The sequence below is a fragment of the Somniosus microcephalus genome, chromosome 5, assembly GCF_052327205.1.
Source record: "Somniosus microcephalus isolate GS21.2 chromosome 5, FLI_Smic_1.0, whole genome shotgun sequence".
In the NCBI taxonomy this organism is placed as follows: domain Eukaryota; kingdom Metazoa; phylum Chordata; class Chondrichthyes; order Squaliformes; family Somniosidae; genus Somniosus; species Somniosus microcephalus.
The window spans coordinates 245,876,846-245,901,243 of record NC_140991.1 but is presented as its reverse complement, the minus strand read 5'-3'; the positions used below and the strand labels follow the sequence as shown (position 1 = coordinate 245,901,243).

The 24,398-nt window shown below is 44.1% G+C and overlaps 1 protein-coding gene across 3 annotated transcripts in view; it reads right to left on the bottom strand.

The window, feature by feature from the left end:
• Positions 1-22,976, bottom strand: part of sycp2l (synaptonemal complex protein 2-like) — a 291,748-nt gene extending 268,772 nt beyond the window's left edge. Inside the window, exons 1-5 of one of the 3 annotated variants that reach the window (XM_085988796.1) lie at positions 22,799-22,976; positions 21,038-21,115; positions 18,515-18,580; positions 8,934-9,071; positions 8,722-8,841 (exon numbers count right to left, since the gene is read on the bottom strand). In XM_085988796.1, coding sequence (XP_085844922.1) covers positions 8,722-8,841; positions 8,934-9,071; positions 18,515-18,580; positions 21,038-21,070 — 357 coding nt within the window. In that variant the 5' untranslated portion in view covers positions 21,071-21,115; positions 22,799-22,976. Of the gene's footprint in view, positions 1-8,721; positions 8,842-8,933; positions 9,072-18,514; positions 18,584-21,037; positions 21,116-22,798 lie in introns of those variants that run through there. The other 2 variants (XM_085988797.1, XM_085988798.1) reach the window with 2 other exon arrangements.
• Between the last annotated feature and the right edge of the window lie 1,422 nt (positions 22,977-24,398).

The following is a 24,398-nucleotide window of genomic DNA, read 5'->3' as shown; positions in this document are numbered from 1 at the left end:
CCCTCCCTATTAACTCTCCACATAGGTTCCCATCCCCCTGCCAAGCTAGTTTAAACCCTCCCCAACAGCACTAGCAAATCCTCCTGCGAGGATATTGGTCCCGTTCAGGTCCCACCTCCCCCAGAAATAGATCCAATTCCTCAGGAATCTAAAGCCCTCCCTCCCACACCATCTCTCCAGCCACGCATTATTCTGCTCTATCTTCCTATTTCTGTACTAACACGTGGCACTGGTAGTAATCTGGAGTTTACTACCTTTGAGGTCCTGTTTTTTAACCTCTTTCTTAGCTCCCTAAACTCTGCCTGCAGGACCTCATCCCTCTTCCTACCGATATGGACCATGACCTCTGGCTGTTCACCCCCCCCCCCACCCCCCTCAGAATGCCCTGCAGCCGTTCAGTGACATCCTTGACCCTGGAATCAGGGAGGCAACATACCATCCTGGAGTCACGTCTGCAGGCGCAGAAACGCCTGTCTGCTCCCCTAACTATTGAATCCCCTATCACTATTGCTCGCTCTCCCTCCCAACCCCCCATATCACTCGATACCCTTACCTAACAAAAGTCTATCCATCTCAGTCTTGCAAATTTCAATTGACCCAGCATCCATAGCATTTTGGGGGAGAGAATTCCAGATTTCCACTACACCGAAAAAGTGCTTCTCGATTTCACTCCAAAATGGCCTAGATCTAATTTTAAGATTATGCCTCCTTATACTGGATTTCCCACCAGAGAAAATAATTTCCCTAACTACCCGATTATATCCTTTTCTCATTTAAACACTGATTAGATCACCCCTCAAACTTCTACACTCAAGGGAGTACAAGCCAAATTTGTGCAAGGTCCTCATAATTTAACACTTAAAGCCCCAGTGTCATTCTGGTGAATCTGTGCTGTACCCTCTCCAAGGCCAATATATCTTTCCTGAGGTGCGGTGCCCAAAACTGAAGAGTGCTCCAGATGGGGTCTAACCAGAACTCTGCACAAGTGAAGCACAACTTCCTCCCTTTTGTATTCTAAAGCCTTTGAGATAAAGACCAAGGGCTCGATTTGAATTCCCAAGGCGCGTTGGAGTTGGGTTGTGGCGCAGGCAGGTTTGGGAGCCGCTTCCGGCGGGATCAGCTGCAGAATTGCGATTTTTAAAGTACCTTGTTAATTTCTTGGAGGCGCGCTGGCTGATCCAATGAGTGGGATCAGGTCGGCTGGCCGCCTCTGATGACGTCACAATAGCAGCTGCTTTTAAAGCGGCCATCCAGCCTGAGCCTTTCTATTGTGGTTTCCTGCACCACTTTTCAAAGCGATGACTTCTTCCAGAGGCAAGGCAGCTCCTCGTTTTAATGAGGAGTTCCTCCAAGTTCTTGTGGATGCTGTCAGAGGGTGCAGGGGGATTCTCTTCCCTCCTGATGGCTGGAGGAAGCCCCCTCAGCAGACCAAGGCAGCCTGGCTGCGCATTGCTCAAGAGGTGATGGATCCAGTGCCACAAAAGGTCATGGATCCAGTGCCGCAAAAAGGTTTCATGATCTTGTGAGAACATCAAAAGTGAGTATCCCATCTCACTTGCCTTCATTCTGCTTCCCTTCTCATCACCAGCACTCTGCATTGTAAGCCTCCTCCTTCACATCCCACCTTACTCTTACTTCCCTTGCACCCTTACCTAGCCATCTCTGTCTCTGCACTGAATCACTTCAGCATCCTGCCTATGCACCCCTTAGACTCACTCTCACTGTCATGCAGTGACAACAACTAACAACACACAGGGAGCTAGCTTCCTCTTGGCACCTCACCCCATCTTCGTCTCACTCAAAGCTTCTATGGTAGGGATTCATCACTCACTTCATCACTGTGGCTGAAACACCACTTGTGTCCCTCCTTGCAGGAAAAGATAGCCCATAATAAGAGGGAGAGCGCACTGACTGGAGGAGGAACACCTACCCTTGCCACATTGACCAGTGCTGAGGAGGCAAACGAGATTGTTGGAAGTGGCAAGGAACTGGAAGGGGGCGATGGAGAGAGGGGCACACTAGAGGAAGCTGGTGCCATAATAGACCAGGACTCAGCGCACCCAGCACCAGGGCAGCAACGCACACCTCGGTGGGGCCATCACGAGTTGCCACCTGGTCTATCACAGCACACAAGTGAGCATCAGCAGATAGTGGAGACAGCAACAGCAGTGGGGAGTCCTCGGAGGAGGTCGCAGGACTCTCCTAGCTCTGCTGAGCTGCATGCAGACCCTGTGCCTCTGGGGCCATCCAGAAAAAGAGCGGTTCGTGAAATACAGGAACAAGTGCAGGTGTCTCTGGAAGGGTTTGCCTCCAGAGTTAGTGCGAGTGTGGAGAGAATGGAGGAGTCCATCTCTAACATCAGCACTGTTGTGGTGGAGGCAATGGCGCATGAACACACCACCATGGATAGGATGGCAACCTCTGTGGAAAGGCTGGCTACCTCAGTGGAAAGGATGGCTATGGCCATGGAGGAAATAAGTCGCCAGAGTCAGGAAAACATGGTGACTGTTCAGAATAGAATGATATCTCTGGAGGAGCGATTGGCAGCTATTGAGCAGAGATCAGAGCTTCATGGATGTCCTTTTGAGGAGGACTGCCAGTGCAGATACGGGTCCTCATGACCCCCCTGAAGTGCAGCAAGGTGTTCTCCTGCCACTTGCCAGCACTGAGGTGCGGCTGACCCATGAGAGGGATGTTGTTGGCAGGACTCCTCTCAAAGCGCTCACACAACCATGCCACTGCGGAGCCCTCGGTTAGTGACCCACTCTGCAGAGGCGATTGAGATGGTCGTTTCAGCCCCTACACAGCCGTAGGAAGAGCAGACTGTTAGAGCTTTCCCAGCTCCCAAACCCAGAGGGTGCCCACAAAGGCATCTAAGTAGGCGCAGCATCCTAGTCAGCAAGGTGCCTCTACATCTGCTGAAGCCACAGGGGAAGCGCTACGTAGAAGCACGCGTGAAAGATTAAGCACCTATAGTCATAAGGGGAGTCACTTGGTTGATATTTCTTTTTTCTCTGACTCTTGCTGGTATATTTTGTCATGTGTTAAAAATAAATTATGTCAAACAGTTGTGCGTTCTGGGAAATGGCAAAAGCGCATTGAGGGCTCAGGGGACTTGCATTTGTAATGCTGATGGTAAAAGTGATAGGAAATGAGGGTAAAGCAGAGATGAAGTATGACGTTGGACAAGTGTCGCCTGCAATTAAAGAGCCATATGGTGGTCACCTATGGTCAAAGAGTAAGCTTATGGTAGTGTGGCATGGCAGTGTGCATACCCTGGTTGACGGGCAGAAGTGAACTGGAGGGATGCTGCATTGGTCACAACAGGGCATGCAAGGCTTCCCTCGTCCTCCTCCTCCTCCTCTTCCCAGGAAGATCTGTGCTGAACCACACGGCTGCTACTCCCCCGATTATGAGGGCCAGGATGAGAGGGCATAAATGTTTCCCATCCCCTTGCTATAGATTTCATTTGAGGTAATAATCTTGCAAGCACACAGTCGAAGTGGCCTGAAATATTTCCATTCATGACACACTGCAGATGGGGGTCAGTATGAACAGTCACAAAGTCAGTAGATGTGCAAAATGTTATCCCATACCTACAACAGCAAAGTTGTTGCATTTGAATGTCAGCCATGTTTCAGGGGCGCTTTTAAAGCGCTCCAACAATGCATACAAATCATGTCCTCCAGCAATTCGTCTCCTTGAACCTGGTCTGTTTCTGACCAGTCGGGAAACAGGAGCCAGAAGCAGGAAAATAGGATTAGCAAGGCAGTTAACAGGCTGTTAACTGCCTTAACTACCTGTCCCACTGGTTCCAGTCGGGTCAGTTTGGGAGCAGCTGAACAGACACTCAGGATAATCGGGTGGGGGTGGGATGGAGGCGGGTTGGGTGTCTGAAGCCATTTTTCCCGATTTTCCCAACAGACCCGCCTCCAAAAGGGCTATTAAAAATTGAGCCCCAACATTCCATTAGCCGTTTTGATTCATTTTTCTACTAGCTGAAGTGCTCTTGCAGAGAACTGGCCTTCTTCTGTGCTGTAACTATTCTATGATTCTACCTATCCACTAGCTTTGCAATTTTGTGTCTATGGACACCCAAATCTCTCTGCTCCTCCAGTTCCTAGTTGCTCACCATATGGTTATGAAGGGAGTCAGAGCACGCAGGGAGGTCGTCTTCCCTTCCAATGGGCAGAAGAGACCTACCCAGTAGACCAAGACAGCCCGGTTGCATATTGCAGAGGAGGGCACAAGCAGGGATGTGGTCAGGAGGACCTGGCTGCAGTGCCGCAAACATTTCAGTGATCTCATTAGATCAGGAAACATTAGTACAAAGCCACACTCAACTTCATCCTGTGGTGCCTCTCATCACATCCCCATCACTCTGCCTTCCCTACCCTACTCCTGCACATCCTTACTCACACCAACATAACCTGCACCTCCACCCATCCCTCTCTATCTATATTATCACATCCCCATCTCACTAGCCACCCCTCACCCTAGTGCAATCATACCAACTAACACACAAGGGTAAAGTATGAAAGGAATGGCTTGGTCATTGTAGGGATGCTTTATGGTGTTGGTGTGGGGTGGTGCCAACCTGGCGCATCATGTGGCAGCCATGTGTGTACAGCGTCAAGTGAAGTAAATCTGGCCATGATGAGGCCATCCTTGGCAGCAATGCACTCGGGTGCTGATGCCGTGTCCTGTGCAGCATCAGGCGATTGCGGAGAAGGATGGTGTTGTTGTTGTTGGTGTGCCTGATGCTGCTGGTTTTGGGGCTCATCATGGTCAGATTCTGAGGACCAAGGTGAGACACTATAAATGGCACCCATGTTGATGGAATAGATGGCAGGTGAAGTAGAGAGAACAGAAGCAATGTCAATGGTGACAGTGTTCTTCAAATGAGGTGACACTGGATGGAGACTTTGCTGGAAAGACTTGCAGCCTGCAGAATCTGTGCTGGAAATGGACTGAGCAGCAGCCTCTGCCTGAGGAAAGTGATTATCTGTCAGGTGGGAGCTTTTACTGTACATTTGATGCGGTCAAGTAATCAGCTGTTGCAATGGCCATAGAACTCCTGCCTCAGGCGGACAGACATGGTTCCCGAGCTGCGTGAATCCCATGGCCATGCAGGGAAATTTAAAGTGAAAAAATGCTCATACGTGCCTGTAAACTACCTGATAATCATCTCAATTGGGTCACCTGCCGCTGGTCAGGTCGGCTCAGAGATGACAGACGCACCTGGGGGAAAGGCGCGTGAGAGCGAGAGGACAGCGGGTTCCTGACCTGTTGACAAAAAATAACTTTCCCACCCGACCTGCCACCGATCGCACCCGCTACCACCCCAGAAAATTCCAGCCATTGATAGATATGGCGCAAAGCTGCGGCCCCAGTACAAATCCCTGGGAAACACCACTCATTACATCCCAATCAGAATACGTTCCCTTTATCCCTACTCCATCTCCTAACTCCCAACCAATTTTCAATCCATGTTTAAAGGTTGCTTTTAATTTTGTTAATAATCTCTTCTGTGGATCCTAATCAAATGTCTTCTGGAAGTCCATATAGATAACATCCATAGACACTCCCCTATCCACCATGATAGTGACCTCCTTAAAAAATTCAACTAGATTAGTTAGACATGACCTACCCTTCACAAATCCATGTTCACTCTCCCTAATCAGCTGATACTTGTCCAAGTCCCAGTCACCCGGTCCCTGTCCGGTAACTTCCCCACAACTGATGTTAAACTGAGAGACCTATAGTTACCTGGTTTCACTCTCCCTCCATAAATAATGGAGCGGCATTTGCAATTTTCCAAAGCACAATTCTCAAATCAAGAGAACTTTGCGATACAATGACTAATACATCTGCAATTTTCTCATCCATTTCTTTTAATACCCTTGGGTGGAAACATCAGGTCTTGGAAATGTGTTCATATTTATCTCCATTAACATTGTTTACTTGTATAAAAACCACCAAGCTCCTCCCTTTGACTTATTTTTAGTTTCCCCTTGTACCACTGGTATTTTATCCTCTTCCTCAACTGTGAAGAGAGATACAGTTTTCATTTAACATGTCTGCCATTTCCTTATTGTTGATTATAATAAATCACTTGCATCGATCTTTAATAGCCCCATATTTCCTTTTACCATTCTCTCTTTAGAGAAGACTTGCATTTATATAGCGCCTTTCATGACCACCAGACGTCTCAAAGCGCTTTACAGCCAATGAAGTACTTTTTTGAAGTGTAGTCACTGTTGTAATGTAGAAAATAGATAAAAAGTTTTGCTGTTAGCTATAATATCCCTTGCAAGTTCTTTTTCCTCCCATATTCTCTTTCTTCATATTCCTTTTTTGGTTTAATTTTATAACTCCAGTCTGCTGGATTTCCATTTTTTGTTGCATTTGTGTAAGTTTTTTCTTTTCAGTTTAATACAGTCTCTAATCTCGTTTGTTGACCATGGTTGCTTAACTACACAAGTGGAGCTTTTGCCAATTACGGGTATGTAGTGGCTTTGCATGATATCAAATAGTTTTGACTGTTTGCTTACTTACCAACAGTTCTGCCCAGTGTAGTGTGGTCAACTTAGTTCTCATCCCTTCAAAAACTGTCTTCGTTAAATTTAAAATCTTAGTTTCTGACTCTCCCTTCTCCCTCTCAAACTTAATATCAAATTTGATCATATATTATATAGTCATGGTTTCATATCTAGAATCAGCAAGCATTGACTAAATAACTATGACCCCAACAAATGAATCAGAAGCAAAATAAAGGAGAAAGAACTGCCTTCAAAAATCATGCAAGAAGAATGGTGACAGTAGCCAGAGGAACGAAGAGAAACGTGGAATAAAGCACAGTTGCAGATGCAAAACCAAAAAGAAAATGTACTGGAAATACACAACAGATCAGGGAGCATCTGTAAAGAGAAGGCAGGATATTCGGGTGTGTAACCTTCAACAGAACTGAAAAAATAAAAAACAGGCAATTTAGTAAGATTGAAAAAAACAGAAAAAAGTCAACAGATGCAACAATCACAGAAAATAAGCTAATGGCTGGACAAACAGACAAAACGGCTTTAAAAACTGATACATGACATAAAAGATCAGCGAGATGTGAGATGCAGATGCATAAAAAGGACTAAAGATTTTCAAGTAGTGGGACAGATTGAAGAACATAACCCGGGGATGAGGGAGTCAGCAAACTGCAAATGTCACACATCCAATATTAAAATTAGAAGTGCTAAATACAGTGACAATGACCCCAACAAATGAATCAGAAACAATATATGTCCAAGTCAGGATAGTGAGAGACTTGGTATTCCCATACTTCCGCTGCCCTTGTCCTAGGTGGTAGAGGTTGCAGCTTTGGGAAGTGCCATCAAAGAAACTTTGCCGAGATGCTGCACTGCAAATTGTAGCCAGTGCACACTGCAGTCGTGGTGGTAGGAGCAGATGTTTAAGGTGGTGGATGGGCTGCCGATCAAGGCTTTGTCCAGGATGGTGTTGAGCTTCGAGTGTTGTTGGCACTGCACCCTTCCAGGCAAGCGGAGAGTATTCATCCCACTCCTGACTTGTGCCTTGAAGGTAGGTGCACTCTACTGTCCATGACAGAGCCTGAAGCCCAGCTTTCCCTGCAATTTGGAATTTGCTCCCCAACTCCTGCAGCTCACATCACTTCCCCACATTCAAAGATACTTTTCTGATCATATCTTAAGCCACCTCTCCCAAATCTTTGCTTACTCTTATCTAGCTCCAACCCCCACCTGTGAAGTACTTTGTATTTTTGTTACATTGTTAATTTAAAGGCATTATATAATTGCAAGTGGTCACATGTTCCTGGGCCTGGCTGTCGGGACTTGGTGAAGTTGGCAGGAAACTATCCGGGCAAGCCTTGGAATCTGATTGATTAATATGGAATTAGCACAGATCAGTCACATTTAGCATACATCAACCAACAATGCTGGAGGCACTCCACAATTTTAAAAAGACAAAACCTTTAATATACGCGAAAGGCAAAAACAAAGCATTTAGAGTGCCCAAAGCACTTCATATGTAATAAAATTGCTTTGAGGTACATTCACAATTAGGCAAATGCAACAACCATTTTGTGCCTAGTAATGCACAATGAAACTCTTTTTCCCTGATGTTGGTTGAGGGATGACCATTGGACAGAACACTGGGGCAACTGACTTCTTCAAATGCTGTCATGGGATCTTTAACATCCACCCAAATCCACGAGAACATGTAGATGGGGTCTCAGTTTAACATCTCAGCCAGAAGGATAGCATCCTGACAATGCAGCAGTCTCTCAGTACTGTACTGTTGAAATCCTGAAGGGCTTGAACCCACAACCTTCTAACTCAGAGCTGAGAACGCTACCAACTGAACCAGTTTCTAGATATTTCAGCCTGAACTAGATTCTCCTTTACAAAAGTAAAGGGGTACAGATTTTGAAAGAACAGAGAAATCATTGCTGGTATCTGATAGTGTTTATGATGTGTATTTTAATTGTGTGTGGGGGATTCATTCTACTATTGGTTAGTTGCTATGGCAATATCAGCTGTCGATGCTATAGCTTAATGTGTAACGTGTGCATCCAAGAGGATTAACTTGCAACCATTTTTGGTGCCACTATCAGAAAATGCAGGGAAATTCTGTCACCCGCATTCTATACACATTTAAATTGAGATGGTAGCTTTTTAAAATATAAATACTTATCTTTTGAATAAGCCCATGTTTAATTAGACAACTCAGGCCGTCATCTGTATCCTCTTTGCAGAACCTCTGCAATGCTTTCAACAGTAATGAGATATTTCTGAACTGATTTTTGTCCATTTCCTAGAAAAACAAAACATTTTAAGACCAGACAAGCAATCTGGGTCAATCGGAGTCCTTTCATACTTAATGACAGTGTAAGAAAGATGCAGTACCTTGTGAGCTAGTTTATCAAGTTTGTTTAGGAATGGCTTGTTGCATTTCTGAGGTGGATATGCGCCTTCATCTAACAGAAATTCCTCCAAAGCTTGAAATCCATTGACATTAAAGGCACCTTCAATGAGAGACCAAAGCTGCAATAAAAAACTCTTGCTGAGTGACACTACCTTCACAATCCGAGATGGCAACATAATTCCTCAACCATATTCAAAAGCCCCAAGGGCCCTAAAAACTCAACGTTGCATGCAAAAAGGAACCACAGGTAAAATCCTACAAACAGCAATGCGATAAATTGATGGTGCTGGTTGAGGAATAAAAGTTGGCTAGTGTTATGTTCATAAATAAATAAACGTTTTCATTATGAACGGCTAGCTTGAGCTAGTCATTTATTCAGCCATGTGGACTAGTTTTCAGGCATCCATCTTGACTACTGCCTTGTGGGTGGCCCCACTACTAACATACAGCTCCACCTAGTGTACCATTCTAGAATGACATGTTACTGATCATTACATCCCCCTTCCTTAGAGGTTAAACAAAATCAATCAATATCAATCATTCATAACGACAAACATCTTCACAAGTCAACACATTTTCAAAGCTTTACTTTAATAAAAGAATGAAAAGCTTAGAGTTCATATAGTTTTCTTTGTGCTCAAAGATTAAGTCTATCAGGCTTTTTTACTTCACGTGTGGATCTTCTCAGCACAGGTAAGTCCGATGTGTTTTCATGAGAGTCTGTATGTGTGTTTGTGTTAGATTGTTCTGGTGGTGAGTGACAAGATTCAGTTGCGGCATTGTCATCGATTTGCTCTTGGATAGTCTCTTGTGTTTTTAGGAGGGAACGGCGGTTCCTCCTGAGAATCTGTCCTTCCTCAGTTCTAACAGTGTATGACCTTGGTCCTACTTCCTCAAGAACTGTAGCTTTCCTGTTCCATGCATCTGGATCCTCAATCCTGACATCATCCCTTGTCAATGGTTTCAGAGTTTTGGATGACTTGTCATAGTGTGATTTCTGTTTCAGCTTTAACAGTTGAAATCTCTGTCTCAGTTCCTTGCTCTGCTTTGCTTTTGCACAGCCGGGTAGCGTGGTGTGCAACTTGCGACCCATTAGGAGTCCAGCAGGTGAAGAACCACAGTCTAAAGGGGAGGCTCGGTAGCTCAGCAGGGCGAGATAAGGATCAGACTTGCTTTCTTCAGTAGCTGCTTGAGAACTTGAACACCTTTCTCTGCCTTACCATTCGACTGAGCATACAGAGGACTGGATGTGATGTGCTGAAAGTCAATGTGCTGCAAACTGTTGCCACTCCTTACAGTTGAAGCACGGACCATTGTCGCTAACGGCAATCCGAGGAATTCCATGTCTGGCGAAGATGGATTTAACATGCATTATGACACTGCTTGCAGATGTGCTGGAGAGCAGCGCCATCTCAGAATAGTTAGAATAGTAGTCAATCACTAATAGATAGTCTTTACCATTCAAATGATAAAGGTCCATACCAACCTTTTGCCATGGTGCTGTTGGTAAGTCAGCTACTATCATTGGTTCCTTTGTTTGTTTGTTTTGGTGTTTCTGCCTATCATGTTCTCAATGTCCTTATTTATGCCAGGCCAATAAACAGTATCTCTTGCTCTCCTTTTGCATTTTTCAATTCCGAGGTGTCCCTCATGAATCCTTCTGAGCATGTCTTGATGTAGAGCTTGTGGAATGGCTATTCTGTTCTGCTTTAGTAATAGTCCACTTGCGACACTCAACTCTGACCTGATGTGATAGTATTTTGGACAGGAACCTTTTGGCCAACCATGATGAATGTTCTCTATTACTGTTTGTAACACTATCTTTTATGGTTTCCTTCTGCTATTTGCTTTGATTTTGTGTCTGACAGGGGCAGCAGTAACCATACTTTACATGAACATCCACGTCTTCCTCAGTAGAGCTCACATGACTCATTGTGGGTGCTCGGGATAGTGCATCTGTTAACACTATGTGTTTGCCTGGTATGTAGATCAGTTCAAAGGTCATATCTTTGCAGCTTCATCATGAGTCATTGAATCCTTGGAGACATCTCATTCAGGTTTTTTTTTTTTTTAATGATGGCAACCAGTGGGCAGTGGTCTGTCTCAACTGTGAAGGTGGGAAGTCCATATATGTAGCCATGAAACTTTTCTAGTCCAACTACCAAGCCTAGACATTCCTTTTCAATCTGGGCGTATCGACACTCAGTATCAGTCATAGACCTGGAGGCATAGGCAACAGGCTTCCAATCTTCACCCTCTGCTTGTAGTAAGACCGCGCCTAGGCAATCTTTTGATGCATCCGTCGACACTTTGATTCTCTTTGTTGGGTCAAAGGCGGCGAGTACAGGTGTGGTTGTCAGCACTGTTTTGAGGTTCATCCACTCTTGTTCATGTCTTTCTGTCCATGCGAACTCATTTATTTTACGTAGCAGGTCTCGCAGACAGGCTGTCTTGGCTGGAAAGTTCATTCCTAACTTGTCAATGAAGTTTATCATCCCCATGATGCATAGCACTCCTTTTTTGTCAGTGGGTTGGGGCATGTTGAGTATGGCATTTACTTTTTCCATATCTGGCTCTATTCCTTTACCAGATAGATTATCTCCTAGGAAAGTGACTTCCTGGATGCCAAACTGACACTTGGCTTTGTTGAGCTTCAGTCCATTCCGGCGTATGCTCTGTAGCACTTTCGTCAGTCTCTCATTGTGTTCTTTCAGTGTGGAGCCCCAGATGATGATGTCATCAACATAGACCCGAACTCCTTCCAGACCTTCAATTATGTGTTCCATCGCTCTATGAAAGATTTCAGATGCAGATATTATCCCGAAAGGCATTCTGAGGAAACAATACCTGCCAAATGGTGTGTTGAAGATACAGTATTTGGTGCTCTCTTCAGCCAATTTTAGTTGCCAAAATCCTTGTGAGGCATCGAGCTTTGTGAAGTATCTGGCACCTGACATTTCACTGGTGATTTCCTCTCGCTTGGGAATCTGGTAGTGTTCACGCTTTATGTTTGCATTTAAGTCCTTTGGATCCATGTATATTCTTAGATCATTGTTCTTTTTCTTTACACATACCATGGAGTTAACCCAGTCTGTTGGCTCTTCGACTTTCCTGATGACTCCTAGTGTGGTCATTCTGTCCAGTTCTTTCTTGAGCCGGTCACGCAGGGGTGCTGGAACTCTCCGTGGAGCATGTACCACTGGCTGAGCATCCTCCTTTAGCTGGATCTTGTAAGTGAATGGTAGAACTCCAAATCCTTTGAACACATCCTGGAAATTATTCACTACAGAATCCACTGAGTTATCTGGTCTGCTTATGGCACAGTTTATACAGTAGGCTCTCTTGACCAGTTCTAAGTCCTCACAAGCTTTGTCACCTAGTAGTGAATCAAGTCCTTCAGCCACAACAGAAAACATGAGATGATGCACTTTGTCTTTGACTGTCACTTTAAGTCTGCATACACCGAAGCTATTTTCTGTCCATTATAGTTCTTCAGTAGTACTGACCTTTCTGTATTTTGGGCTTTTCTTTCATATTTTTAATGTCACTCATACTGATTAAGTTTGCTTTTGCCCGTGTCTAGTTTCAATGTAACTAATGCTCCATTTACCTGCAGTGGCATTATCCATTTGTCCTCTTTTACTGCATTAACTTTATGTTCAGCATTGTCCATTCCTGAGGGCTGCACATTTTCTGTATCCTTTTCTATATTGTCACATGACACCATTCCTACAAAAAAATCTCACTTAAATCAGTGTCCTCAATCACATTGACTTGTTGCCCTTTCTTTGTTTTTACTTTTGAAAAGCATCGTTTGGCAAAGTGATTCTTTCCATTACATTTTGTGCACATTTTCCCCAAACGCTGGGCATTGTCTTGACTGGTGCTGGTAACCACAGCGTTTACAATTTAAAATTCCATCCTCCGATTGCTTTGCATTTCTGTTCTGCCCACGTTTCTTCCCCTCATAGGACACAGCACCGACAGCAGCACTGTCATTCACTACAGTCGCATTATTATTAATTTCACTGAAAGTCTTTGCGTGCTGTTGAGCTAGCTTACTGGCATGGCATACTGTCACAGCATCCTCCAATGTTAGTTCGGTTTCTCTCAAAAAACGTTCCCTGACCTTTTCATCATGAATACCAAACACAATCTGGTCACGAATCATGGATGATTTGAGTTCAGAGAAATTACATGTCTGTGCTTTCAGTTTCAGATCGGTCACAAAGCTATCAAAAGTCTCATTTTGCTGCTGTGTCCATGAACGGACCACGTACCTCTCTCAAGTCTCGTTCTTTTTGGGAGATCAAATACAAACATATTAAATACCTCTATCACCTGCGGGCCTGCAACCGTAAGCAGTAACGCTATTTTCCATGCATCTGGCTTCGTACCGAACCCGATGGCAGCAATGTAGAGTTCGAATTGTTGTTTGAAAGTCCGCCAATTGCAGTCGACATTCCCCGTGAGTTTCAAACCCTCCGGTGGCTTCAAATTCTCCATGTCACGTTTCACAATATTCAGCAGATATTACCAATCCTGGTACCATGTTATGTTCATAAATAAATAAATGTTTTCATTATGAACAGCTAGTTTGAGCTCGTCATTTTTTCAGCCATGTGGACTAGTGTACAGGCATCCATCTTGACTACTGCCTTGTGGGTGGCCCCACTACTAACATACAGCTCCACCTAGTGTACCATTCTAGAATGACATGTTACTGATCATTACAGCTAGGAAACCAGGGGAACTCCCCTGCTGCTCTTTTATGGCCACCCGAGAGGACATATGAGTTTAATGCCTCATCTCCAACTGCACAGAAGTGTCATCTTAGATTATGTGTTCATGTCCCTGCAGTGGAGTTTGACCTAGAGATGAGAGTGCTAACACAAAGGCAAGGCTGACACCTTAACTGCTTATGCAATTATTTCTATAATGTTCCAAGTATTGTGCTATAAACCCATCTCTCAGTATTGAAAATCCTGGCTATAGCTACTCAATTGCTGGATTATGACTAGGCTATTTAGAAGGAGTAAAAGTACCAGTTTAAGTGATGGGCCTAAAGCAATCAAAAATTCTGATGCTACAACAAACTTCAGGCATGGCATGTATTATCCCTATTCAGGGAATGTGATAGACACAAAATAATGTGACCATCTGCCCGATTATTGATAACTAATGAGGCGAGGCAACATAAATTAAATGGTACAATTTTAAAGTAGGTGCAGGAACAGAAAGACCTGGGGTTCACATATACAAATCTTTGAAGATGGCAGGACAAGTTGATAAAGGTTATTAAAAGTGCATTCGGGATTCTTGGCTTTATAAATAGAAGCATAGAGTACAAAAGAAAGGAAGTTATGGTAAACCTTTATAAAACACTGGTTAGGCCTCAGCTACAGTATTGTATCCAATTCTAAGCACCACACTTTAGGAAGGATGTCAATGCCTTGGAGAGGCTGCAGAAGAGATTTACTATTATGGTACCAGGGATGAGGGACTTCAGTTATGTGGAGAGACTAGAGAGGCTAGGACTATTCTCCTTAGAGCAGAAAAGGAGGTGAGATTTAATAGGTGTTCAAAATTATGAATGGTTTTGATAGATTTAATAAGGAGAAACGGTTTTCACTGGCAGAAGGGTTGGTAACCAGAGGATACAGATTCAAGGTAATTGGTAAAAACCAGAAGGGAAACAAGGAGAATTTTTTTTGTACGCAGTAAGTTATGATGATCAGGGATGCATTGCCTGAAAAGGAGGTGAAACCAGATTTAATAGCAACTTTCAAAAGAGAATTGGACATATACTTGAAAAGGAAACATTTGCAGTGCCAAGGGAAAAAGTATGGGAGTGGGGCTAATTAGAAAGCTCTTTCAAAGAGCCGCCACATGCTCGATGGGTCGAATGTCCCCATTCTGTGCTGTATAATTCTAGTAATTAAACAAAGCTGGCATATTGGTACTACAAAAAAAAACTTAAAATGGATTCTGCTCCAAGTACCATGTTGCGTCTACTTGCTCCCAACTCGCTGAATACTATCCTGAAAATGGCTTGGAGATTCCTCAGTGCAGTCTGGAGCGACCCATCCTTTGATCTTCCCACTCTCCTAGTCACTAAACTCATATCACCATAATGGGTTGGCTGTGATTGCAAACTCAGGCTGCGGGTGAAAAACTGCAGATGCAAACTCGTCTTGTCATTCCATGGTCTGTAAAATTGATACTGCAATGTACCGTACTCTACACATTATAACACAATTTGCAATTGTGCTGGCAAAGCCTAATTCATCTGCTTTAGCTAAATAGCTACTATAGAATCTCCAGTCTTCCTACAAAAACCTGTTTCGGCTAGGTCATCTGATAACCTGATAAAGTTTCCAAATAATAATTACCCTGTTAGTTTCTGTTACATAATGTACTATTAGCATCAAAGTAACAAAAGTACAGTCCACAAGGAGCTGAACTATGCAGTTTTTATTCAGAAGCACCCACTGCCTCTACTACATTCTATTGATGGGTGGCACAAAAAGGACAGTCACCTCTTTTTAAAAAAAACAGTAAACATGTGAGAATTGGTTCACAGACAGAAAACAGTAAAATAAATGGGTCATTTTCAGGTTGGCAGGCTGCAGCTAGTGGGGTACCGCAAGGATCAGTGCTTGGGCCTCAGCTATTTACAATCTATATCAATGACTTAGATGAGGGGACCAGGTATAATATATCTAAGTTTGCTGATGATACAAAGCTAGGTAGGAAAGCAAGTTGTGAGTAGGGCATAAAGAGGCTGCAAACGGATATAATAATTCGGCAAGAAGGTGGCAGATGGAATATAATGTGGGGAACGGTGAAATTATCCACTTTGGTAGGAAGAATGGAAAAGCAAAATATTTTTTAAAAGGTGAAAGACTACTAAATGTTGGTATTCAGAGGGAGTTGGGGTCCTTGTACACAAATCACAAAGTTAACTTACAGGTACAACAGAAACAACAACTTGTATTTATATAGCGCCTTGAACGTAGTAAAAGGTCCCAAGTCGCTGCACAGGAGTGTTAGAAGACAACAAATTTGACACCGAGCAACACAAGGAGAAATTAGGGCAGGTGACCAAGAGCTTGGTCAAAGAGATAGATTTTAACCCTAACCCTAAAGGAGGAAAGAGAGGTAGCAAGGTGGGCAGGTTTACGCAGGGAATTCCAGAGCTTAGGGCCGAGGCAACAGAAGGCATGGCCACCAATGGTTGAGCGATTATAATCAGGGATCCTCAAGAGGGCAGAATTAGAGGAACGCAGATATCTCGGGGGGTTGTAGAACTGAAGGAGATTACAGAGATAGGGAGGGGCGAGGTCATGGAGGGATTTGAAAACAAGGATGAGAATTTTGAAATCGAGGCGCTGCTTAACCAGGAGCCAATGTAGATCAGCGAGCACAGGGGCGATGGGCGAACGGAACTTGGTGCGAGTTAGGACAAGAGCAGCAGAGTTTTGGATGACCTCAAATTTACGTAGGGTAGAACGTGGGAGGCCAGCCAGGAGTGCGTTGGAATAATCAAGTCTAGAGGTAACAAAGGCATGGATGAGGGTTCCAGCAGTGGATGAGCTGAGGCAAGGGCGGAGACGGGCGATGTTATGGAGGTGGAAATAGGCGGTCTTTATTATGATGCGGTTGGAAGCTCATTTCAGGGTCAAATATAACACCAACTGAACAGTGTGGTTCAGCCTCAGACAGATGTTAGGGAGAGAGATGGAGTCAGTGGCTAGGGAACGGAGTTTGTGGCGGGGACTGAAAACAATGGCTTTGGTCTTCCCAATATTTAATTGGAGAAAATTTTTGCTCATCCAGAACTATGTCAGACAAGCAGTCTGACAATTTAGAGACCATGAAGGGTCGAGAGAAGAGGTAGTGAGGCAGAGCTGGGTGTCATCAGCATACATGTGGAAACTGATTTTGGATAATGTCACCAAGGGGCAACATGTAGATGAGAAATAGGAAGGGGCCAAGGATAGATCCTTGGGGGACACCAGAGGTAACGATGCGGAAGCAGGAAGAGAAGCCGGTGCAGGTGATTCGCTGGCTATGATTAGATAGATAAGAATGGAACCAGGCGAGTGCAGTCCCCCCAGCTGGACGATGGTGGAGAGGCGTTGGAGAAGGATGGCGTGGCCAACCATATCAAAGGCTGCAAACAAGTCAAGAAGGACAAGGAGGGATAGTTTACCTTTGTCACAGTCACAAAGGATGTCATTTGTGATCTTGATGAGGGCAGAATCCTGATTGGAGGGATTCAAACGTGGAATTGAGGGAAAGATGGGCACGGATTTGGGAGGCAACACATTCAAGGACTGTGGAGAGGAAAGGGAGGTTGGAGATGGGGCGGTAGTTTGCAAGGACGGAGGGGTCAAGGGCTGTTTTTTTGAGGAGAGGGTTGATGACGGCAGAGCAGCAAGCAAGCAATTATGAAGGCAAATAGTATGTTCACCTTTATTGCAAGGGGGTTGGAGTGCAAAAGTAAGGAAGTCTTGCTGCAATTATATAGGGCTTTGGTGAAACCACACCTGGGTACAGCTTGGGTCTCCTTACCCAAGGAAGGATATACCTGCCTTAGAGGAGGTACAACAGAGGTTTATTAGATTGATTCCTAGGATGAGAGCTGCTGTAGGAGGAGAGACTGAGTAGGTTGGGCCTATATTCTCAGGCATTTAGAAGAATGAGAGGCGCTCTCATTGAAACGTATGAAACATTTTTTTTTTTTTTTTTATAAATAGAGGGCTTGACAGGGTAGATGCCAAGAAGCTATTTCCCTTGGCTGGAGAGTCTAAAACTAGGGGATAAGGATTCTCAGGACTGAGATGATGAGAAATTTCTTCACGCAGAGAGTTTTGAATCATTGGAATTCTCTACTAAGAAGGCTGTGTATGCTCAGTCGATGAGTATATTCAAGATTGAGATCAATAGATTTTTGGGCACTAAGGGAATCAAGGGATATGGGGATAGGGCAGGAAAGTGGAGTTGATGTAGAAGTTCAGCTACGATCTGATCGAATGGTGGAGCAGGCTCGAGGGGCCGTATACCCTACTCCTATTTCTTATGTTCTTAACAGATCAGCACAGGACAGAGTGTAACCTTTAAAACAAGATACAACTGTGGGTACTTCGACTTCACATTACAGCCAATCAAATATCAGCGGAAGAGCACCTGCAGGGGTGGGGGTGGTCTCATTCACACCAGCAAAGTTGAGGTCAGGAAGAAGCAGGGGCATATAAATGCATTTAGGACTGACCCGACAAAACATTGGTGCCGTGGTCCCAAAGGCACAGTACAATGGAGGTATTCAGGGCACAAATATTTCTGGAGGTTACTTAAATCTTCAGTACATTTTACAGGACAGTACTCAACCTAAAAATATTAAGTGCTGTAGTTCTACAAGTCTGTCTGGCTGCTTTAGTAAAACTTAACAAGTAGTGACACAAATTGGGTATTAGAAGTTTTATTGCACTAGTTAGATGTGCACAGTATGTGCGTGTAATGGCCAACAGCAGGAAATGTTTTTTGAAATAAATCTTACCATGAATTCCTTTTTAACTGGCATATCTTCAGTCACTTCCTCACTTGCCTGGTACAATTCTTCCTCCTTCAAAAATGGGGAAAGTTTACATTAAAATATACTAGACAGTAACACTGCTAACCCAAGGACATTGCCAGAGACACTCCCCTATTTCTTTGTGCCACACGTGCTTCTCTCTTTTAAAAAGGAAAAGCCGAAACCCGCCCCTACACCTCTGCCAACCGACACCACTTGAAATGGCTGCTGGAAGGCACAATGGCAGCCTGAGGGGATTCATCCAATTCTCCATTTCTACAAACCACTCCCCCTCCCCCACCCCCACAAAAAAAAGAGGGCAGTCATTTTTTGGAGAGTGAAGAAAAATAAAAGGCTGGGTTAACAAAACAGGATGTGGAGGAATCCCAACACAGCCTGCTGGTTTTCGCATTTCAACTTTGGACTGTTATCAAATTGTCTCCTCCCTCTCGAGTTTACAACTGCTGCTTGTCTCAACTAATCTCTGCCAAAGCCTCCTCACTGGCTATATGTTTGCCAGATAATGGCTAGAAGTCCCAAATATAACTGTAAAATCAACCAGAGCCATACAACACAACAGGTTGAGAGCTGACTGCTGGCCAGGATATTGCAAGTATCTAGGGTTGCGAAGGGGTGGAAAGTTTCCGGGAAATTTCCAGAAATTTTCCACAGGAAGTTTAGCTTGGGAATTTTTCCCAAAAAAGCACATGCTAGCATAATAGTTTTTTTTGTATTTCATTTTTTCCCCCCCCACAGGTCCTCTCTCAAAATTACTAAGAGATAGAATCTTAATTACTAAGGAATTTCTTAATCAATATATGTTTATCTTCTTACTTGGCTTGTTTTAATAATTACAAGTTTTGTGTGTGACTGTAAACAAATGTGTCCTGATTGGTTGGATGAGTGGATGAGTGATTAGCTCCCTCTATTGGTGATGTAGTGTCATGCGTGCACAGGTCCATCACATGGAGCATCAGGAAAAATTGACTCACCCTGTTGCAATCGTGCTGATCGACCGCAGTTTGACACAGAGACAAATGCCCTTTATTTCTCTGCATAGAACAATGCCACATTTACCATTGGATGTGTGGAAGCATTTTAGCCCAGACATTAAAGATGGAAAGACTGTGTACACGTGCAAACACTGTACAAAGCCAGATGTAAAGAATGCCACAAAGATGCAGCAGCATTTATCCAAATGCAACAACTTCACTCAAAGCTCACAGCAGTCAGCCCAGAGTTCCTCTGCTTCCATTCAAGATGATGGTTCACATTCAGCATCAGGCTCCTTATCATTAGCAACTCCTGGCCCACTTGGAAGGTTCTTTGATACAATGGATAACCATAGCCAGAAGAATGCAGAGGAGTGCCTTGCTCAAACTGTATATGCGACAGGCTCACCCCTCATGCTCACAGCCAATGTGTACTGGAAGAGATTTTTCAATGTTATCCACCCTGCATACTGTCCTCCCACCAGACATGCTTTGTCTACTTATTTGCTGGAGGCAGAGTATAACAGAGTGGGGTTCAATAAAGTTCAAAATTATAACCTAAATAAAAGTTTTGAAAGCTGGTTTTTATTTGTATGGAACAGTATGTCTATTTTAATAACAAAGATAATATAAGGGTCAGAGATAAAAACCATCAGTGTACAAAAAAACTCAAAATTCCCATAAATTCCCATGGAAAGTATCCTCTTTTAAAAATTCCCAGAATTTTGCAACCCTACAAGTATCCCTGCTTTATTTTGAATAATGCCATCGGATCCTTTACATCCATCGAAGAGGGCAAATGGGCCTCAGCTTAATGTCTCGTCTGAAAGACAGCATATCTGCCAGCACCAGAATAGTAGAAACTAACATTCAGTGCTAGCATTGCTTTTGTTCTCCCTCACCACCTTTTCAACATCCCATAATGAATGACAACCAACTGCCAGCACAGGAACCAAATCACCATGTGCAACCACTGTGTATCTCTATATAATGGCACACACTACAATGTGGTGTCTACAATTTTTTTTCAAGGTTTTGGGGGGGGGGGGGGGGGGGGGGGGGGGCGGTGGGATGACTCACTGTGATACCTTGTTTAAATGAGTGCACCCAACCGTTTCGGTGTCACAGCCAAATACACTTGCCTGTTTGAATGCGACATCATACCAGGACCCACACAACACACTCCATGTCCTGGAACATATCTGAATGTGACATCATACCAGGACCCACACAACACACTGCATGTCCTGGAACATATCTGAATGTGACATCATACCAGGGCCCACACAACACACTGCATGTCCTGGAACATATCTGAATGTGACATCATACCAGGGCCCACACAACACACTGCATGTCCTGGAACATATCTGAATGTGACATCATACCAGGGCCCACACAACACACTGCATGTCCTGGAACATATCTGAATGTGACATCATACCAGGGCCCACACAACACACTGCATGTCCTGGAACATATCTGAATGCTAACTGATTGGAGGAAGTGCAAATACCTTTGATAAATAAAGCAGTTTTGGATCAGGCATCAGGCAAAGATGATAGGAAGAACAGACTCCTTGGAAAATAAGAGTCTAAATGGGGTAGAGAAGCAAAGAATCTAGGAATACAGATTCACATCATTAAAAGTAGCAATGCAGGTTAAAATGGCCATAAAAATGCAAACAAAGCACTGGGGTTAATTTATAGAGGAACAGAATTGAAAAGAATGAGGTCATGTTAAACCTATATAGAACCTTGGTTAGACCACACTTTGGGTTACTTTGCACTGTTCTGGTCTCCATATTTAAAAAAGAGAGGCACAGAGAAGATGCAAGAGAGATTTACAAGCATGATACCAGGACTGAGAGGTAAAGACCATCAGTAAAGACCGAACAGGCTGCGGTTCTTTTCTCTACAAAAGAGATGACTAAGGGGTGACCTAATAAAAGTCTTTAAAATTATGAAGAGGTTTGATAGGGTAGATGTAGAGAAGATGCTTCCACTTGTGGAGAGTCCAAAACTAGGGGTCATAAATATAAGGCTAACAAATCCAATAAGGAATTCAAGAGAAACTGCTTTACCCAGAGAGTGGTTAGAATGTGGAACTTGCTACCACAGGGAGTGGTTGAGGCAAATAGCATAGCTGCATTTTAGGGGAAGCTAGATAAGCACATGATGGAGAAAGGAATAGGATATGCTGATAGGATTAGATGAATTAGGGTAGGAAGAAGTTAGCGTGGAGCATTAACCCCAGTATAGACCAGTTGGGCCAAATGGTCTGTTTATGAGCTGTAAATTCTGTAATTTTATGCAGGATGGAAACATCTCACCCAATAATTACCAACAAGGAAAACAAACAGCTCATCACCTCTCCACACAAAATATATACAATTGAAAAACTGAAATGCATAGGATACATTCCACTAAGTTTAACATTAGAAAACCACAGAATGGCAAGTTAGCAATCCACTTTAAAAAAAGAGAAAAATGACACATTTAGGCATTTTTCACAAGTACCTGTTTGCACGGGTGGGGGTTGGTCTACGAGCTGAACAAAAGTAAGTGGCTATTTAAAGATAGTTAAAGTAACTCATCACATGGAAACGAGCTGCATGTGTGCAGATGGGACACTGAAGAGATAGCCCCTTTAATAACCCACCCCTCAAATGTTTGATTTCATAACCAATTTGATATCCAGAGTTAATAAATTGCAGGAACATTTTCAGTTAAAGAATGTTGGATCCGAGCAGCCGTGAAGCAACAATTTAGCCATTCTAACTTGAAGACGAGGTTTTTGAGTGCTTTACAAAGATTAACGTTTTATAATGAACACAATTCCTCCCCAAAATCAGTTTCATGTTTAAACCTGTTTATTTACACTTTAAACAAATGAAAACCAGCCCCCCAAAAAAAACTGAAGCTGGAACCTCCACGAAACAAAATCCAAATCTAGAGTATTAACCTTCTGGTGGTATTTTTTTTTTTTTTAATTGAACTCACCAAGCCATTATTCAAAAAGGCCAAGTTACTGGAATAGAACGTAAAGCGGTGTTACTTAAAATAAAGTTGGTAAGTGTTAGGTTTCAAAATCGACTTTAATTTCCCACAAACTGATCCCTGGTCAAAACTCCATCCTCATAAAACCAACACTCCAATATCTAAACAGATTGGTGACAACTAATAGTTGCAATCCCCAAACTTCAATACGCTACAACTAATACACGAGACATTTCACTATTTCACTATATTTTATAAATGTTTTCCTCCCCACTCACTCAACCAGCATAAAATCTTGCGGAGCTCGATCTCCCGCGCAGCCAGCCCCTCTGATTTGTGTTTATTCTATCGGCTGCACCAGACAGTGTCGCCACACGGGGTACTCGGTCTACAGCAATTTGATAGTAACTTGTTCCGGAGTAAGGAAGTATAAGATGCGTCACATATCTTGCCAAATCATCCCATTCAACTGCCCCTCACCCCCAGCAGTGCCGAGTGCAAACTTGGGCTCGGGCCCAGCTGAGTATATTTAGATAGTAGTATGTGTGCACTTGGGTAATTCACCAGAATGGTAGTTTGTATACTTACACTGCATCATTATAGTGTACTTTGAGGGTGTTGCACGGGAAGTCCCGTGCAATATGGTTTTAAATAGGTTCACGGACTCCCAGGCCGCCTGTATTTTCTGCGGCCTGGAGGAGTCCGTGTTCCATGTATATATGGAGTGTGAGAGGTTGCAGCCCCTCTTTCACTACTTGAAGGGGCTGCTCCTCGATTTTTGGTTGCACTTCAGTCCCACGCTCTTGATCTACGGTCACCCGGTGCGGAGGGGAGCGGACAGGTTGGAGGACCTCCTTGTGGGCCTGCTCCTGCGCCTGGCTAAAAGAGCCATCAATTGGTCCAGGCAGCGGGCAGTCGAGGGGGTCGTCCAGCCGGATTGCCTGCCTCTCTTCCGTGGCCATGTTCGTGCCCGGGTGGCCCTGGAGATGGAGCACGCGGTGTCCGCCGGTGCGCTTGAGTATTTCCGCGACCGGTGGGCGCCGCGGGGACTGGAGTGCATCATCAACCCGGAAAACCAAATTTTAATTTGATTTGTTAAGTTTTAGTTGAACCTTTGTTTACAGTCCAATTTGGTTTTTTTTGGGGTACAAACAAAAGAGTCACCCTCAGCAGTGCCGAGTGCAAACTTGGGCTCGGGCCCAGCTGAGTATATTTAGATAGTAGTATGTGTGCACTTGGGTAATTCACCAGAATGGTAGTTTGTATACTTACACTGCATCGTTTCAGTGTACTTTGAGGGTGTTGCACGGGAAGTCCTGTGCAATATGGTTTTAAATAGGTTCACGGACTCCCAGGCCGCCTGTATTTTCTGCGGCCTGGAGGAGTCCGTGTTCCACGTATATATGGAGTGTGAGAGGTTGCAGCCCCTCTTTCACTACTTGAAGGGGCTGCTCCTCGATTTTTGGTTGCACTTCAGTCCCATGCTCTTGATCTACGGTCACCCGGTGCAGAGGGGAGCGGGCAGGCAGGTTGGAGGACCTCCTTGTAGGCCTGCTCCTGGGCCTGGCTAAAAAAGCCATCAATTGGTCCAGGCAGCGGGCGGTCGAGGGGGTCGTTCAGCTGGATTGCCTGCCTCTCTTCCGCGGCCATGTTCGCGCCCGGGTGGCCCTGGAGATGGAGCACGCGGTGTCCGCCAGCACGCTTGAGTATTTCCGCGACCGGTGGGCGCCGCGGGGACCGGAGTGCGTCGTCAACCCGGAAAACCAAATTTTAATTTGATTTGTTAAGTTTTAGTTGAACTTTTGTTAATTTACAGTCAAATTTGTTTTTGGTCCAAACTAAAAGAGTACACTGCATCGTTACAGTGTACTTTGAGGG